This window comes from Pan paniscus, chromosome 1, assembly GCF_029289425.2.
Source record: "Pan paniscus chromosome 1, NHGRI_mPanPan1-v2.0_pri, whole genome shotgun sequence".
Lineage (NCBI taxonomy): Eukaryota > Metazoa > Chordata > Mammalia > Primates > Hominidae > Pan > Pan paniscus.
In genome coordinates this window covers 56971154-56990837 of record NC_073249.2, presented here as the reverse complement: position 1 = coordinate 56990837, position 19684 = coordinate 56971154, and the positions used below count along the sequence as shown (strand labels likewise).

The window sequence follows — 19684 nt, the reverse complement described above, 5'->3', positions numbered from 1 at the left end:
TAAAATGAAGGAAGAGCTGGGCACAGTGGCTCACATCTGTAATCCCAGCACTTTGGGAGACTGAGGCAGGAGGACCCTTGAGCTCAGGAGTTCAAGACTAGCCTAGGTGACATAGCAAGACCTTGTCTCTACTAAAACTCAAAAAATTTAGCCAGGTGTGGAGGCTTACACCTACGGTCACAGCTGCTCAGGAGGCTGAGGAGGGAGGATCACCTGACCATAGGAAGTTGAGGCTGAAGTGAGCCATGAACGTGCCACTGCACTCCAGCCTGGGTGACAGAGCCAGATGCTGTCTCCAAGAAAAAAAAGAAGAAGGTAGAAATAAATGGAATTTTAAAAATTCCTACCAATTTGTTGTCAATGAGATGGTGTGTGTGATATAGCTTGGATGTGCCCTCCAAATCTCCTATTGAAATATAATCCCCAGTGTTGGAGGTAGGGCCTGGTGGAAGGTATTTCGATCATGGGGGCAGATCTCTCATGGCTTGGTGCTGTCCTCACCATAGTGACTTAGTTCTTAGAAGATCCAATCGTTTAAAAATATGTGGAACCTCCCCTCCCTCCCTCTCCCTCTTGTTCCTGCTTTGACCGCGTGACGTGCAAGCTCCCACTTTGCCTTCTGCCATAAGTAAAAGCTCCCAAGACATCACCATAAGCAGTCGCAGTGCTATGCTTCCTGTACGGCCTGCAGAACCATAAGCCAATTAAACCTCTTATAAATTACCCTAGTCTCAGGTAATTATTTATAGCAATGCAAGAATGGCCTGATAAAGTGATTTTTAGAGACAGGGTCTCACTCTGTTGCCCAGGCTAAAGTGCAGTGACACAATCATAGTTCACTGAGGTCTCAAACCCCTGGGCTCAAGCGATCCTTCCATCTCAGCCTCAGAATAGCTAGTACCATGGGAAAACATCACTGTGCCCAGCTAATTTTCATTTGTTTGTTTGTTTGTTTGTAGAGACAGGGTCTCGCTATGTTGCCCAGCCTGATCTAGAACTCCTGGGCTCAAGCAAGCCTCCCACCTTGGCCTTCCAAAGTACTGGGATTACAGGTGTGAGTTACCAAGCCTGGCCAAGACTGAGTTGTTAAATTCAGCTGAACAAAGCCTGGGTCCCCCACTTCCTAGGGATCAGCCCCTGTGAGGAAAGCTGCATCAGCATCTAATACCCTCAAAGATGATCATTCTGAAAAGAAATATCTTGAAGGGCTTCTGCATCATCAAACATTTCACCACATGCAAAAAGAGTTTGAGAAAATTGAGTTTTCCTGGCTCATAATTGGACAGTACAGTCTGGAGGTGTGAAAACTTTTTAAAATTCCAACTTATTTCTTCCTTTGTTTTTTTTTTTGTTTGTTTGTTTGTTTGTTTTTTGAGACAGAGTCTCACTCTATTGCCCAGGATGGAGTGCAGTGGTGCGATCTTGGCTCACTGCAACCTCTGCCTCCCACGTTCAAACAATTCTCCTGCCTCAGCCTCCCAAGTAGCTGGGTCTACAGGTGCATGCCACCATACCTGGCTAATTTTTTATTTTTAGTAGAGATGGGGTTTGACCATGTTGGCCAGGCTGGTCTCGAACTCTTGACCTCAGATGATCTGCCTGCCTTGTCCTCCCAAAGTGCTGGGATTACAGGCATGAGCCACTGCTCCCGGCCATTTCTTCCTTTGTTTTTAAAGGCATAATTGGTGAAGTAAGTTGAAATCCTTTGTAGGGTCCTCCATAATCTTTTCCCCACTTGTGTTCTGCCCTCTCTGTGAATAGTCAAGGCCAGCCAGACATGAAGAGGCTCTGAGAATAAGAAGTTTTTGGTGCTCTGTGGCTAAAATGATCCAGGGCCACAAAAAGAAAAGTTTATTTAAGAGAAAGAGAAGCCAGGTGCAGGGGTGCAAACCTCCTCCTAGTTACTCAGGAAGCTGAGGTGGGAGGATTGTTTGAGCCTAGTTTGAGGTTGTAGTATGCTATGATGGTACTTGGGAATAGCCATTGCACTCCAGCCTGGGCAACATAGCAAGACCCTGTCCCTAAAAAAAAAAAAAAAAAAAAAAAAAATTGAAGGAGAAGAATTAGCCAGTAATTTACTGTATTTATTCTTTCTCTCTCACCTCCACTGAAATCTACCAGGCACTGATTTGGTTCCAGGCAGAATACTCTCTGGTGCTCTATGATGGTCCACGAGACCTGACAAACTGAAGTGCCTCACAACAGCCTAGGGGATCACAGAGGGTCTGTTCATAGCCGTGATGCTCAGTGTTGCAGTGGTTCTAGGGGACACTGTGCCAGCCAGTGGCAGCCCTGCCAGAGGACTTTCAACCAGATCCTGATACCCATGGATTGCTGTGGAAGATGGTGTTACTTATGGTCAGATTTTTAATAATTAAAGGCCTATCTTATGCAAGTAAAGACAAAGAACTAGCCACTGATGTTTCTGTTCTTCTAGAGGAAATACTTTCAAATTTTTTACACATTTAACCTTATTCAAAAATAACATGAAGGCCTTGAATTAACTTTAATGGAATCCATGCTCAAAAACAAACTATCGGAAATGGAAAAACTGGAAGGCATTAAAAAAGAGCTGAAAATCTCCAACTCTTTGCTTGGACTTAGAATACATTCTTTTAGAAAAGGACTTAGCAAAGAGTGACCTGAACATTTAGAACAAGTTGAACCTGACATTACAAGAAATATCCAGAAGATTTATCAAGCAAAATAATAGACAATGCATTAAAGACACATTGAATTTCAAGTAGCTACAAGCCAACAGCCTTCAAAATATATCAGAAGACTGAAGAACAACTTCAGACAGCACTGAGGAGATGCTTCAGATGAAAATTCCTATATTATGAGAAGTATAAAACTGTCTTCACAAGAAACTAAGGAGGTTTGGAGTGCTCTGACTCTAACAGCAGCATAGGCGGCCCTCTGCCTATGCTTGGCGTTGATGTACATTGTTTCCATAAAAAGAACTGACTGCATTAGAATGAAAGGAAGCTATCTGTGCAGACCTGTCTTTAGAACCTTTGAAGATAATAAAATAATATTTGATTCTACGGTGATATTCTCTAGATGAAGCTATGGTGAAAAATGTTTTGGAAAGGAAAAAAAAGAAAAAACAGACACCGTAGTAGCAGTTCCCAAAGTGGTGAAATCAGTACTAAGAGCAAGTCTGTAGATTCTAGCCTTGGGGGCCTTTCATAGTCCAGCCCTGTGGCCAGCCTCAATACAGATTCCACCAAGAGCTCAGAATAAAGCAACAATAATTCAAATACGTGTGCAGAATTTCAAATAAAATATGTTGGTGCCATTAAGACACTGAAACTCTCTGAGAGAAGATGTCTTAAAGGGCCACTAGACCTGATAAATTATATAGATGTTGCCCAGCAAGATGAAAAGTTGCCTCTTGTTCCTCTGGAGGAAAAATTTATAATGGGAGTTTCCAAATATAATACAAGTATCAACATCAGATCAGTATGATATTTTGTATAGGCATGTTCTATATTTAATCATCTGGATGGTGTGTTATGAAGATGGTCTGGGGTGGAAAAACACTTATTGGCTCTGAAGAACACAGATGCAAGCAGTGATGAATACAGCCTGTGGGTTCATCAGTGCAACCGGCTGGAACAAACATAAGCAATTTGAAAAGTTCTATCTGCCACTTTCTATCTGTATTAACATCTGAGAAATGTTGAATCCTGCAAATCAAGTGAAAGTCAATTTATCTGAAAGTTCAGCTGTGTTCAAAACAGTTTTTTTAATATGCAATGTTGTACTATTATGGAAATATGAAGTGATCCCTTTTCTGGATTTTCTTAAGAAAATGCAATAAATAAAATATTGATCATTTGTTTTTATAATAAGATGTTTTGTATTAAACAGTGGGAAAAAAAGAAGCTAAAGAGTGGATAGAAAGATGAGCAAACTTAGTAATCAGGAAAATAAAGTTTAAAAAAAGTAGTGCATATGGAATAAGTTTTAAATGATAAAGTCAGATCCACCATTTGCTAAAGATGACAGATCAGCCTGCTGTTGATGAAGAAGAAAACATGAACAGTGGAATCCTGAAATTAGATATAATGGATGCATCAGAGTATGGGTACTTGTAAAAATAAATCCAAAAGAATTCTGAAAAAATATGACTAATGTTGTGTAGTTAAATACAGCTCATCTAGGCTGGGCTAGGCCAAGTGGCTATCCTGGCTTCAGCTGGGCTTGTTTTCAAATTTATTTTAGAAACTCTTAACCAGATGTTCACTGTAAATTAACTGAAGGAGATAAAATAGTTGACGCACTGAAAAATTATAAGTCTCCAAGTGAGAAATCTTCACTACAATCAGAAATGGGGGGAAATGCAGTCAGAGAGGGAGAGACAAAAGCTCCAGTGGCAACTTTAAGTCCTTCCTACAGTGCACTGAGAAAAAGAAATGTTTTCACCAAATATCTAACGTGGAGATAATTCACTCTGTAAAGATAGTGAAGAAGCCTACAAAAAAAGATTAAAAGATTAACATGTAAAGAGCTGTACATTTCCAAAACATTTTTGAGGAAGAACATAAATATTTGGGAAAGTAACTTCATTCAGAAAAATAACTCAAAATGGATCACCAGCCTAAATGTAAAATGCAAAACTATAAATTCCTAGAAGAGAATCGCCAAGGAGAAAATCTAGATGACCTTGGATATGAAAATGAATATCACATCAAGATCCAGTCCATGAAAGAAAGAATTGATAAACTGGACTTCATTAAAATTTAAAAAAAAAAAATCTCTGTTCTGCAAAAGACAACATCAGTGTAGTGGAAAGACAAGCCACAGATTGGGAGAAGATACTTGCAAAGGGGGTATCTGATTCTAAAAAACCTGTAATCCAAAATACACAAAGAATTCTTAAAACTCAACAATAAGAAAACAAACAATTCAACTAAAAAATGGGCCAAAGAACATACCAGACATCTCACCCAAGATAATACATATGGCAAATAAGCATGTGAAAAGATACTCTACATCATATGTCATTAGAGAAATGCAAAATGAAACAACAATGAGATACCAATACACACCTGTTAAAATGGCCAAAATCCAGAACACTGACTACAGCAAATGCCAAAAAGGATATGCAACAACAGGAATTCCCATTTGTTGCTGGTGGGAATGCAACATGGTACAGCCACTTTGGAAGTGGTTGGTGGTTTCTCATGAAACTAATCATACTCTTACCTTATGATTGAGCAATTATGCCCTTTAATATCTGCCCAAAGGAGTTGAAAACTTGTGCCCACACAAAAACCTGCACATGAATGTTTATACCAGCATTATTCATATTTGTCAAAACTTGGAAGCAACCAAGATGTCCTTCAGTAGGTGAGTGGATAAACTGTGGTACATCTAGACAATGGAATATTATTCAGCACTAAAAAGAAATGAGCTATTAAGCCCTGAAAAGACATGGAGGAAACATAAATGCATATTACTAAATGAAAGAAGCCAATCTGAAAAGGCTACATATTGTATGATTCCAACTATAACACTCTGGAAAAGGCAAAACTATGGAGACAGAAAACAGAAAATTGGTGGTTGCTAGGGGTTATAGAGTTATGGGGGAGGGAGGGAGGAATGGGCAGAGCACAGAGAATTTTTAGGGCAGAGTGAAAATACTATGATGTTATAATGGTGGATACATGCCATTATAAATTTGTCTAAACCCACAGAATGTACAACACCAAGAACAAACCCTAATGTCAACTATGGACTCTGGGTGGTAATGATGTGTCAATATAAGTTTATCAGCTGTCGGATATTAGTAATGGGGAGGTTATGTATGTATGGGAGCAGAAGACATATGCGCTACCTCTGTACCTTCCTCTCAAATGTGCTGTAATCTGCTCTACAAAAATACTCTTTAAATTAAAAAGTAACCTTACATTGCTGATGTGCCCAGAGGAGCATTTGGAAGGGCCCAAGAGGACCACCAGGAAACTTCATAAACAAACAGAACCCCCAAAAACAATGAGGGTCCTGCATAGGAGCAAGACAGAAAAACGGACAAAAGAGTCACCTAGAAGAAACTAGTCCTACTACAAAGTTTAGCTCAAGGCCAGTCCTGAGAACTATGTACTATCATCTACCAAGCTGTCCAGGACATTTCCAGTATTGTTTTCTTTTAAATTCCTACAAAGGAAGAGTGCTATAACTACTTGTGCCTGAAAGATAAGTAGCTTAAGCATAAGAAAGCTAAACAATATGCCTGAGTTCTAAGTAAATTAGGGCAGAAACTAGGAACAAAAAGCAAATATCCCAATTATGGACAACCCCTCTAGCCATCCCACTCTCCTAAGGGTACTTCATGAAAAGAACTGCAAAATTATTCTGTCTTTTGAAACTGGGAACTTTTGAGGGGACTAGTGCCACATAGCAATTGTGTCAAGGCCTACAGACATCTCTTAAAAGCATTATTTTTTTAAATTAATTCTGTTGAGATTTTGGAATTTTTGTTTCAAAAATGTGTTTGGGAGAGAAATCCACAAGGTTTTAGGTTATTAGGAAATAGTCCATGAATAAAAACCTGTGAAAACCAATGTCTAAAATGGATTAATGCTCTCTACATAGGAATAGTCATCAGTATAGTGAAAAAGAAATACTAATGTAAACGGATTCCTTATTTACTAGATGAAAAATGGCTTTCTTCAGACTTTTAAAAAAGACTTTGTGACTATTATCATATAGATATTTAAAATTTTATATTTTGTTAACTTAATATCCCCAAATTTCAAAAAAGTAGTCAATAGGACACTTGACACTCCAATGGTTTGGCAAAATTCCAGGGACAGAAATTAAAATCTCAGTCAAAAAAAACACCAAAAAAGAAATTCCTAGCTTTAACTCATAGACAATATGCCAACTATGTAACCTATTTTATAAGACAGTATTTATATCACCTATTCTCCCCTGGTATTCCATGCACAAAAAGAGTGTAGCAGCAGGAACACACAACAATTCCCTTACTCAGACCTCATACTTACAGTCCTTTACCTTACAGACCTAATAGCTACAACAATCTATCCAAGGTATTTCAATATACATTAGTATTTTTTTAGGAAAAAAAAAAAAAACTTCATGATGCTCCTGTTGTTGCTTTATGAAGGGCATCTAGATGTTTTTGTAAAGAGGGGGCTATTAAATTTAAGCAGGACCTGCCTGCATTGGAAGAATCACATACTCCATATCATATACTTGGCATATACTTGGTACAAATTTAAGACAGAACCATGGAATTACACTAACTGGAATTATCAATACAAGGATTGGTAAAATTATTAACTTAGCTATAATACATGTCAAGTATTAGGTTTAACCTGTGATTCATTTCTGACCAAAACACTCATTTTCTCTCAGCTTCTGGGTATGAAAATTACATTCTCAAAAATTAATCATAATTTTTAAATCTCAGATCATATCAGGGGTTAAGGAGTATAGTACAAAATCTCATGAGGTCATATTTTCATTCTGTTAAAAGAATATTTCACCAACTAAAGTTAAATAGGACAAAAAAATTTTTTAAAGACAGGCATTATACTTCTTTAAATATATTCAACAACTAGGGTAATAAAAGTTTTCATTTTTTCCAATTACTCATCACCATATAGCATGTAACTTCCTGATTTTTTCCTTTTTTTTTTTTTTTAACTAACCCACCTACTTAACATTTCATAAGGTAAACGATAGGTTTACAGCTCTTAGAAATTTGGAAACTAAAATATCTTACTAACTGAAAAAAGCAAAGCACAGAATAATACATAGAATGATACTTTTGTGTTTTTAAAAGCAAGTATCTTGGTTCCTAAATTTCCTATTTTTATTTATTTATTTCTTTATTTTTAATTAATTTATTTTTTTTAAGAGGCAGGGTCTCCCTCTGTCACCCAGGCTAGAGGGCAGTGGCACCATCATGGCTCACTGTAGCCTCAAAGTCCCTGGGCTCAAGCAATCCTCCCACTTCAACTGACTGAGTAGACGGGGCTACAGGTGCATGCTACCATGCGTAGGTAATTTTTTTAAATATATTTTTGTACAGACGGGGTCTAGCTATGCTGCCAAAGCTGGTCTTGAACTCCTGGGCCCAAGCAAGCCTCCTTCCTTGGCCTTCCAAACTGCTGTGATTACAGGCGTGAGCCACAGCATCCAATGGCTTTCACATTTCTAAAGCTTAAGTAGGCGAGTTATTTTATATAAATATTTTTAGTTAATAGGAATAGGAATTAATAACTTTTATTAATAATGGTTAGCATACAGTGGGAGCAGAAGGGAGAAGTATGACAGGGGAAATTTTTACTCTTCATAATTTAAGACACGCAAGATATATAATACAAGAATCTCAGATACATTATGCAAGAAACTTGTATTTTTTCTTTGCCTTCTTCTATAAACTTTTAAAAAAATATAGAAAGTTCATAAATTATCTGGAAAACCTCCACCACTAATCTGTTCAATCAATCTCTCCAGTAGAGGGCATGGTAGGTTCAACACAGAAAATGTATGGTTAGGTTATCAGCCACTCTCAAACTGAGGTTTTGCTGTGCAACTTTTACAACCCACTGCATTGTTTCTTCCTCTACCACAGGATGGAAAATACGTGTCATCTTTATGTGGAGCAATTCTGTTTACCTAAAAGCCAGTTGCAACAACAAAAAGGGAAGTCATCAAAGATTCCAGCTTTTGTTTTACCTATATATACGTAAATATATGTAATGCATATGTAAATATACATGTAATACATATTACATATATGCGTGAAATATATGATGTATATATTCATGTCACATATATTACATGTATATGTAAATATACATATATTGGCCTGTCTTTTAAAAGACATTAACATGGCAAGTTTTTGAGGAAAAGGTTTCTATAGCAGGTACTGCCTTAACTCTTAAAATTACATATAGATACAAAAATTACAAGTTGATTTATATCCAGATTTATTAACCAACCACATAATTTTCAGAGAAAAATTAATTTTCTGCCACCTAACATCAGTCACTGATCTGGAAGGTTTATGAAAAAAGCAAAGAATTATATTAAACACAAAAACATCAAGAATAATCTATATTTAAACCAGTTGCTTATGCAGGTACATGTATATTCACTTTCATTAATATATTGAGATGATTAAACTTCCTTGGCTTGGAGATATCTGAAAAGTGTAATTAATTATTATTATTATTTTAAGAGACAGGGTCTCACTCTATCACTCAGGTTGGAGTGCAATGGCACAATCATAGCTCACTGTAACTTGAATGCTTGAACCTCGAACTTCTGAGCTCAAGCCTTCCACCTGCTTCAGCCTCCCAAAGTGCTGGGATTTCCAGCATGAACCACAATACCCAGCCTGAAAAGTTGAAATGTTAATCAGTTTCCTTATTTTTCCTACGTATTATCCAGTGAGCATTTATTAAATATCTATAATGAGCTTGATCTTCTACAAATTTGTGTATCTTGTGTATTTGTGTACCTACAAATTGAAACATCTTGATATTTAATAGTACCTACATATTTATAACCTAATTACGTCTGAGTTAATCCTCGTACGATTTTTTCCATCTTGAACAGCTATGATCTGAACATTTCCTTTTGCCACACATATGCAAATCAGTAATAAACTTCCGTACAGTACTTTAGAGCTTAGAAAAGACCTTTCATGTAAGAGTCACATAATATCCTATGAGGCTGGCAAGAAAATACATGTTACTCTTATTACAGATGAGAAACTGGGACTCAAAGAGGTGTGAAGCTAGTGTCCCAACAGTTACTTAGCATTTACTGGGTAAGCCCAGGCTCTAACTGGGTCTCCTGACAGAAGTCCAGCTCTCTCTCTCTCTGCTGCCTCTTTGTCAGAACTCCAGTTCTCTCTCTCTGCTGCCTCTTTGTCAGAACTCCTGGCCTGCCAGCGAATTTAACTATGAGTAAATTCTAACATCTAAGGTTCTAAGTATAAAATATATTGAGGTTTACAGTGGTGAGAAAAAGCAAGTGTCTGCGTATTACAGACAGCTGATAAATACGTATTGAGTCATCAGAAAGTGAAAATAGATGTAGGACTATTATGCAAAGTATAGGAGAGGAAGAGCATATGCTTAAGAAAAAATGGCATTCCTAGAGTTAACAAGCATGTTTCAAAGTATCTATTACTGAAATCTACACGATTTTCCTTTCCACAATAAAGTCCACAACTGTTGTCTTAAATAATAACTGCAGGTTTTGCCCTCCAAGTCAAACTTGGAGCTCCAACTACTGGCAGCTCACCATAAGAATATATTAATTATTTCCAATTTTCTTTTAAGAAGTCGAATACAAAGTAGAGAGAATATCTGCAGCTTGGTTGCAAAGCCGCTTAAACATTTCACTGGCTAGTTCTGGTAATATTATCCGAAATCAACTCATTTTGTGGTTGAGGTAATCTATTTGTCTTTACCAATCAAGTCGTTTTAAAACCTTCAGGAGTAGAGATGATACTTGAAGAATTAACAAATAAAACTTAATCAAGGAAACTGTTAACTCATTCTCCCCCCTACTTTTTGCCAGTTATTAAATGTTCTGGTAAATCCTAAATCAACAAGAATAACTCATGAGGAAATCCTGACTCCTTGAACTCACTGATTCTGGTGCATTACAGCTATGAAATCTCTATGTCTGCAGCTTTCTCTCCCACCATAAGGAAATCTGTGATTTCTATTTTGGCAGGAGATGTGACCAAGGACTCCTGAGGAATGACCCTATAGACAGACCCAGCCACGTGCCTAGTAGTGATCAAAAATGCAAACCCAATTAAAGCACTGTCTTCTGATAAAGTCACTTTCTCTTGTTCAATCCCTAATGTTCATTCTCAAAGTGTTCCAAGACGCCCCAGCAAGCTGCAGAGCAGATCCCACCCTGCCCCTGGGCAATCAACGTTTCAGGTTACTCCTTCCTTAAGTTAAGTGGCAGAGAGAAACGGGCGAGGGTCTCCCCGTTGCCTCAGTTCACAGACCAGGGGGTGTCGAATGAGTCCTACAGCAGGACAGCAAACAAGAAATGAGGCCCGGGGTCAGGGAACGCGCTCAAAAAAGGAAGAAAAATCCCACTCTTCATTCGAAATCAGGCCACTGCACTCCGGCCTCGTGGCGGGCGACCTCCTCCTGCCAGGGAATCGCCGCTCTGGCCTCGGGCTGGGGAGACCGTCAGGGTGGGTGAGGGAGCGCCGGCGCCCCCGCCGGGCCGCCGCCAACTTCGGCTCCCTCCCTCCGTCGCAAAGCCCTCGAGCCCGCCCGGCCGCCACGCTTCAGCAAAAGGTCGTGCGCAGCGGCCCACACTGAAGACTCTCCATCTGCTCCCACACCTGCCCCAGCTGGCCGCTGCTATGTGGCCCGAGTGCGCAAGAAGCCGGGGCCGCAGACGTCAGCAGCGCCCCGGCTTCGAGACCCTTCGGCAGCAGCCGTGACTGCCGCCGGCGGGCGCTGACCCCATCCCCGTGCCCGTCTGCAGCCGACCAATCCGCGTCCTCTTGAGGCGGGGCCGGAGCCGCGAGGCCCCGCCCCCACGCCGAGGCCTCTTATAAATGCTGCGACGCACGCCCAGCCGCAAACAGCCGGGGCTCCAGCGGGAGAACGATAATGCAAAGTGCTATGTTCTTGGCTGTTCAACACGACTGCAGACCCATGGACAAGAGCGCAGGCAGCGGCCACAAGAGCGAGGAGAAGCGGGAAAAGATGAAACGGACCCTGTGAGTATGGCTTTCTTCCCTCTCCCGCCACCCCCTGCCCCACACTGCGAGCTGCAAACGCGGTACTTTCGGGCTGCCTTTGACGTTAGGAAACTAGCCTGAGCCTCTGCAGGGAAAAAAAAAATCGAAAAGGTCAATTTGTTAAGTAAGGTTAAATCTGGGTGATGCTCGGGTACAGTTTAAGAACCGAGGGAGACAGTTGATATGAGGGCGGTGGTTGATGCGCTAAGAAATTGCGGGTTGGCTTTTTGTCCTCCTGCATTCAAAATGACATCAGAATCCTGCGGCTGAAGCGCGTCCCCAGCATTCATACGTTGCATGATGAGTTCTCATCAGCTTACACAGCTACTGGAAGGTGATGCTCTTGCTGGTTCTGAATATAGTCGTTTAAAATCCAGTTTTGTTTTTTAATTATAGAGCAGATCTCACCCAGTCCGAATGTGGAACAAATAATTGTTATGCAGCGTCTGCTTAAAAGAAGTGTCGTAGGTGGGGAAGGAAGAGTGCAGGGGAGTCACCCACCTCTTTGTACAGTCTCTGGCGTGGTCCAGAACCTCCTGCTCTAAAGAGAGAAACGTGGGCCGGCTCCAGACAGTTCCATGTCTGTCCTTTTCATTAAAGTGCAAAACGTCTCGGAATTGTAATTAACCTTGCAAACAAACTGATGCCCTTTGTGAGCCAGAAATAGTGTCTGCCTTTTGAACTAAATTCATTAACAATTCTTTAAAATACCCTAGTGATTCTAGGTAGCCCTGCCCTTAGTTGTAAAACTAGTAGATACGGTCAGATTAATGGACGAAACTGCTCAGTACATGAGGTTTAAATGTTAGGTGGATAAGACTGTTATTTGAAGAGTTCTTGCTTTGCCTTATGCGGTTTGTCTCTAGTTACTGGGTGACTTTATTTGGTAAAAATGCGTTCAGCTGCAGTAGCATATTCAAGTGTTGCTACTTAGTAATTATCTTTTTAATTTTTTGTTTTAGTTTAAAAGATTGGAAGACCCGTTTGAGCTACTTCTTGCAAAATTCCTCTACTCCTGGGAAGCCCAAAACCGGCAAAAAAAGCAAACAGCAAGCTTTCATCAAGTAAGTTGAGAATCCTGTGCTTGCAAATATCAATAGTTAGCTGCTGAACTGAAAAGGGGAACTCTGATGTGCGTAAGCTAACATACAGAACCTCTCTTGCAGGCCTTCTCCTGAGGAAGCACAGCTGTGGTCAGAAGCATTTGACGAGCTGCTAGCCAGCAAATGTAAGTTAACTCTTGAATTTGAGCCATTGCTAACATCGCAAAAGCCTGGAAAGGCTGCGTCCACCTAACAAAAGAGCAGCTTGCCTGAGGGGGATTAGACTGCAGTCACTATAGGATAAAGCCTGCTTTTCTCTCCTTTATTTCCCAGGGTTTAACAAATAAATGCATATATTCTCTCCAGGTGGGGAAGAAAATCAGCCTAAACAAATTAAAGTGGCAGTTGCTTATAGTTAAGGTTGAGTCAGTTTTTCCATTGCATACAATGTTTTCAAGAGGCTTAGTTCCCAGAGAATTTATGGCTCCCCTATAAATATTTACTTTGCATTGACAGCAAAGTACTTATATTTTTGCAGCAGAGTGCCAACATAAGCCTTTTGCCTACTGGTATCTTAGTCTTTAAAAAGCTAAATTTTGAGAATTACAGGTTTGAGCGAAATCTAGAAAATTCATTTAGAAATAATTAAAATGTGAGGGATAGGAGAAACATAAGGAATCATTTGGTCTCTCAGTTCTTCACATTCTGCATGCTTTCTTTTCTTCCCCCTTCAGATGGTCTTGCTGCATTCAGGGCTTTTTTAAAGTCGGAATTCTGTGAAGAAAATATTGAATTCTGGCTGGCCTGTGAAGACTTCAAAAAAACCAAATCACCCCAAAAGCTGTCCTCAAAAGCAAGGAAAATATATACTGACTTCATAGAAAAGGAAGCTCCAAAAGAGGTAAGGAAACAAGTTCCTAATTTCAGCACAATCTGGACATCTTTAGCACAAAAGTGAAACAAAATAATCAAGGACAAAGCAGGGCTAGAAGGAGGGGTAAAAAGTCCCTCCATGTTGTAGCTTTCAGTTATGTTAAAGTTCTCCTGTGACTTAGCTAGTAAAGCTAATCACACATTATAATTTTTATTTTTTGTTTTCAAATACTAAATTTTAATCTTTAACTCTGAATACCAAATAAACAACTTTTTTGTTTTATTTCAGATAAACATAGATTTTCAAACCAAAACTCTGATTGCCCAGAATATACAAGAAGCTACAAGTGGCTGCTTTACAACTGCCCAGAAAAGGGTATACAGCTTGATGGAGAACAACTCTTATCCCCGTTTCTTGGAGTCAGAATTCTACCAGGACTTGTGTAAAAAGCCACAAATCACCACAGAGCCTCATGCTACATGAAATGTAAAAGGGAGCCCAGAAATGGAGGACATTTCATTCTTTTTCCTGAGGGGAAGGACTGTGACCTGCCATAAAGACTGACCTTGAATTCAGCCTGGGTGTTCAGGAAACATCACTCAGAACTATTGATTCAAAGTTGGGTAGTGAATCAGGAAGCCAGTAACTGACTAGGAGAAGCTGGTATCAGAACAGCTTCCCTCACTGTGTACAGAACGCAAGAAGGGAATAGGTGGTCTGAACGTGGTGTCTCACTCTGAAAAGCAGGAATGTAAGATGATGAAAGAGACAATGTAATACTGTTGGTCCAAAAGCATTTAAAATCAATAGATCTGGGATTATGTGGCCTTAGGTAGCTGGTTGTACATCTTTCCCTAAATCGATCCATGTTACCACATAGTAGTTTTAGTTTAGGATTCAGTAACAGTGAAGTGTTTACTATGTGCAAGGGTATTGAAGTTCTTATGACCACAGATCATCAGTACTGTTGTCTCATGTAATGCTAAAACTGAAATGGTCCGTGTTTGCTTTGTTAAAAATGATGTGTGAAATAGAATGAGTGCTATGGTGTTGAAAACTGCAGTGTCCGTTATGAGTGCCAAAAATCTGTCTTGAAGGCAGCTACACTTTGAAGTGGTCTTTGAATACTTTTAATAAATTTATTTTGATAAATAATATTGAACACTTGGAGTATAGATGTGATTTTATTTTTGATAACTGGAAATGTGGCAGATAAAGGGAAAACATCTTTATAGTAAAAGACATTTCAGTTCTTGTGCCTGCCCAGTGAGAACTGACAGTCTTCAGAACTGAGAAATGATAGTTGTAGACAGATAATTCTTTTTTTAAAACCTATAAGCATTATGCAGACCTAAGGAAGTCACATCCTTAGAACCACTGCATTTATGCTTTCTAATCTTAAAAAAAATCAAGCTTGTTAATGAAACGCCGATCTAAAGCCTTCTGTGAGTATCTAAGTACCGGCTAAATATGAGAAGTAAATGTAATGGAGACAAGCACAAAAATTATTCACATAATTAAGCTTCTCAAATGAAGAAAGAAGCCAAATAAGGTCAATGTAGGCCTATCTTTATTTACTTTCCATTGGTTCCAAGCTCCCCCACAGGTACCAGCATGGGCTTCCAAGATACATACCTGAAATTGTTCCCTTCCATAATGTATCAATAGAAAATCTCAGAATTTTCCTGATTTTCATGCCTTCATTTGGCCAACAAAGAATCTGTTACTTTAGGTAATGATAAAGTCAAAAGAAGTGAGCTTTCGTTTCTTAGACTTAAATCCAGAAATGTGCTTTTTTCCACTTGAGGAAGCCCTTGAATCTGTTTTCAAACTGGCTAATTAAAAAACACCCCTTCCTCAGCAGGCTGTTTTTTTCAATGTCCTTGATTATGGTCTTAATAAAAAAGGAGGAGGAACCCTGATTTTAGAGTTGGAAGAACTGACCCAAAGTAATCATTTCTCATAGCTTTGTGACCTTGGGTGTCCCCATTGTCTTCTCTGACTCTTCATTTTAGACCTTCCTGCCTTTCTGGTTTTATAAAATAGTAAGGGACTTTAGAAATCATAAAGCACTAAGAATATTTTTTTTCTGATTTGCCAAAAGAAAAATTAACCTCCAGTAGTTTACTGTTTCCATTGTGATTGCACTAATTTTCACCTTAGCCAGAGTTTCTGGCACCAACAGGCACAAGCTCTATTAGAGAGACTGCCTTGTCTACTGTATCACAGCAGCCAGAATAATACATAATAGGTGCTCCATAAATATTGGTTGAATAAATGAATCCAAAGAGTCATTGAAACAAATATTTCTTTGGAGAATAAATGTGTCAGGTCTAGCATAATCCTTAATTTGGAAAGATTTTGACCAACAGAGGAACTCAGGAGTCATGCCATATATCATCCTATTTGTCACCACATCATTTATTTTACTTCAAACCTCTCTACAGCCTACTCTCTGTTACCACTCTGATCAAAGACACCACCATCTAATGCCTAGATCACTGCAATAGTCTCATCTCCTCTCACCCACTCTTCCCCCTCTCCCACACCAATGTGTTCCTGCCTTTTAACTCTAGGGATCCCTTCAAGACAAATCTGATCTTGTCTCCAGTTGCTTATAAACACCTTGACAGGTTTTGCAAACAATTAGGATAAAGACAGTATCTCTAATATGGCCTAACACCTGCATGGCTTGACCCCTCCTTTTGTTCCAACCTTGACTCTACCACATTTCTCCCAGCTCTTTCTGCTAAGCCACACTGTCCTACTTTCCTAGCAGGTGCCATGCCCACTGGCCTCACAGGACCTTAGCACCTAATAGTTCCTCTGCGTGGAATTCAGTTTTAGCTCTTACTCATGCACATATCAATGCAATTGCCACTTCCTTAGGGAAGCTTCCCTGACCTCCTTACCTCGGTCAGATCCCCTTTTAGATGGTCTTATAGCACCAGGTTCTCTAATTTAGAGCACTTAATGGAGTTGTAAGTTCTCATTAATTTGTCTGATTATTTAATAATTCTATATCTTCCTCCACCAAATTGTAGGAACCACAATTTGAGGACCCTTGGCCTTTTTCCGCTCACCACTGAATCCCAACACCTAGCATAGTGCCTGCTGTACAACGGGAGCTGCATAAATAGTTGTTGAATGAATGGATAGTATTAAAAGATCTTGCAAACAAATTTTGATGAAACAAGGATCTACCAATGCACAAGCAATTAAGGACAAGACTTTTTTTAAACCCCACTGGCTCAAATGTCTGAAAATATCTGTAGAACTTTTTTCTTTGGCAAAAATAAGTAACTACCTCTTAGTTGGCAAAGTCTCTATAACTTTTGACCTTTAATAAAAGAAGAGGCCAGATTACACTAACAAAAAACAGAAGTTTTTATTTTCAGGGCTGCTAAAAGCACAGACTATATTCAGGTAGTATTTTCCAATGTTCTGTAGTGTGGAACAAACTGAAATAGATTTAAGATTAGAAACCACATTCACCCACAAATAAATATTACTTAATGTTCCAGTTTCCCAGAGTTCACACACTTAGGATCCACAGTCCACTCATTTTGATATTTCATTGTTCATATATTTTCAGCCCAACGATATTTTAAAATATATTAATTTCATATGATCTTACTAAAAAAAATAGAAACTTATATGTTATCTGTCATGTGAGCACAGGGAGACAATAAATGAGTTTCAATAAAATTACCTATAGTGGTCACCCAAAATGTCATAGGAAGCAGATCTTTAGTAGATGTGTTTGTGTTGTGTTGTTGTTTAACCACAGTATTTGATCATGTATGGTAGTGATTCTCACCTTGTGGGGTTGGACAGTGAAGGGAAACAGTGATTGTGCATTTCTCTGTGTCTTGAGAGGTGTTATGCAAGGGAGTGCATTGTGTATTTGGACAGTATAGAGACTAGGAAGTGTCTGCCTGTGTCAGCCACTAGACTGTTTCTTTGTTTTCCTATGTTAGCTCAAAATTGCAGCTAAAGGACTTAACCTGACTTTACAGAGAACATCACCACTATTGAATGTAAGTGTTAACATGTATACACGTTCCCTGGGTCTGACTTTGATGCTTTTTGACAACTTTAGGAAGCCATTTTGGCCAATGGCAATAAGCACAAGTGTTTTATCTAATTTCTGACATCTTAGCTAAAGAGCAGCTTGGGGCTGCTTGAGGTAATGATAACACCTCAAAAGAGCTTCTCCTGTGGCCTAAAGGGTAGAAAAAGGAATCACCAGGTGATAGCCTTAAATACTAGTGGTTGGGATATTATTCTGCAGGAATGTGACACCAATCTCAAGTAAAATTTATGGAAATGACTTGGGTATCAATATAAGGCTCGATTGGAGACAGGGCGATGAGTTAGCAGGCTGCAATAATAGCTCACATGAGAACCAGCCATGTGTCTGAACCAGGACGGTGTCACCAAATAATTCAGTGTAACTTAATAGTAAATTATACATCACCTACTCCATGCAGAACACTGATCTAAACTACATAGGGAATAAATATAAAGACCCATGAGACACATTCCCTATCCTCCAAGAAGTACCAATTAAGTAGCTGATGAAATAAATATACCAAATTAAAACAGAGTGTGAGCTATGATTGCTGATTAATTATGAAAATAAAAGTGCAGATACCTTTAGCTGGAATAAATCAAGAAACACAGTGAAGTGGCATTTTTGTTGGTATTTAATAAATGTGTTGAATTTCAGAGAGATAAAGGAGAGATTATTCAAGGTGGAGAAACAGTCTAAATCGAAGGAAAGGGGAAAAGTAGGATTACCTGTTGCATTGTGCTGTGATATTTTTGTAGGCAGATATTTTTAATGGGGATGTATATTTGAAAACTAGTCCATTGATTCGTTTTTTAACAAATATTAAAAGTAAATATATAGATAAATACTTATGAAGGACTTCTCTGGGCAAGACAGGTCTATAAGAGTAGAAGACTAGAACCTCAAAACGCAACTAAAAGCTGCACTTAATTTTTCCTAAAAGTTGATTTTCATAAGATCATCATCACAGTTATTAAGCTTTATCAAATCTTTCTTCATGATTTCCCAGGCATCTTTCCCTTCCCTTACTACAGCCAAGTGCTTATTCACCATGGTCATCCTCCTCTCACCTATCTCAATAGGCCTCAGATCCTGTATTCTGCTTCTCATCCCTTCCCTAGAATGCCATTTGAACGCTAATTTTCTCACGCTACTCTTATGCTCAGAAAAGTACATAAATTCCCTCGTATCTCCCAAATCAAGGAAAATTCCTATGCCTAAGGCAAAAAACTCTTCTACCATTTTTGTAAAATTTTGGCCCATCCAATCGTATTTCCCACTGTTGACATGAAACATTTGATACTGGTTTTTCTTATTGCCTGTGAGATATATTATTCTCCTATTATTAAATCAAAAATTTCCCTTTGCCCAAAACCCTCTCTCTCTTCCCTTAAGTTATACTCATTTTTTAAGACTCAAAATTTCACCTCCATAAAATATTTCCATGGGTGCATCAGTCGTATCTCCAATTAAGTGGTCACTAACCGGACCATTCCGACTTACTCCATTTTCAAAGTGACTAATAAAGTTCCATATTATTGATACTCATTGCTCATTGATGATCTTATTAACTTACTGGTTGGTTGATTGACTCACAAACTCTTCAGTAAAAATCCATGCAGTGATATAAATGATTTCGTTTAAATATGCTAAACTGACTTGTAAAAAATAACAGTTTTTTCAGAAGTCTACATATTTTAATCTTGGCTCTACGTTTTTGCCTTGCAAATTTATAGTAAAACTGAACTATGTGGATCTTGGATGAGATCCTAATGTTAGATTTTCTCAAATCCCAAATTAATCTGATATTTGTATGGTTTTAAAAGTGCACTGATCTATAAGGAAGCTTCCTTTAGGAGTGATTCTGTGTGTTTATTAAGCTGGTGTATATCTTAGACATGTACAGATGTCACACCAAA

The 19684-nt window shown here is 38.8% G+C and overlaps 1 protein-coding gene and 1 pseudogene across 1 annotated transcript; both read left to right on the top strand.

Annotated features, from left to right (window-relative positions):
• The first annotated feature begins 3001 nt into the window (after positions 1-3001).
• LOC100973197 (integrin beta-1-binding protein 1-like) lies at positions 3002-3689 on the top strand (annotated as a pseudogene).
• Positions 3690-7685: 3996 nt separating this feature from the next.
• RGS2 (regulator of G protein signaling 2) lies at positions 7686-14852 on the top strand. The gene is made up of 5 exons (XM_003820595.5): positions 7686-11752; positions 12736-12837; positions 12940-13001; positions 13551-13717; positions 13979-14852. The coding sequence occupies exons 1-5, from the start codon at positions 11643-11645 to the stop codon at positions 14171-14173; spliced, it is 636 nt and encodes a 211-aa protein (XP_003820643.1). The 5' UTR covers positions 7686-11642; the 3' UTR covers positions 14174-14852.
• The last annotated feature ends 4832 nt before the right edge of the window (positions 14853-19684 follow it).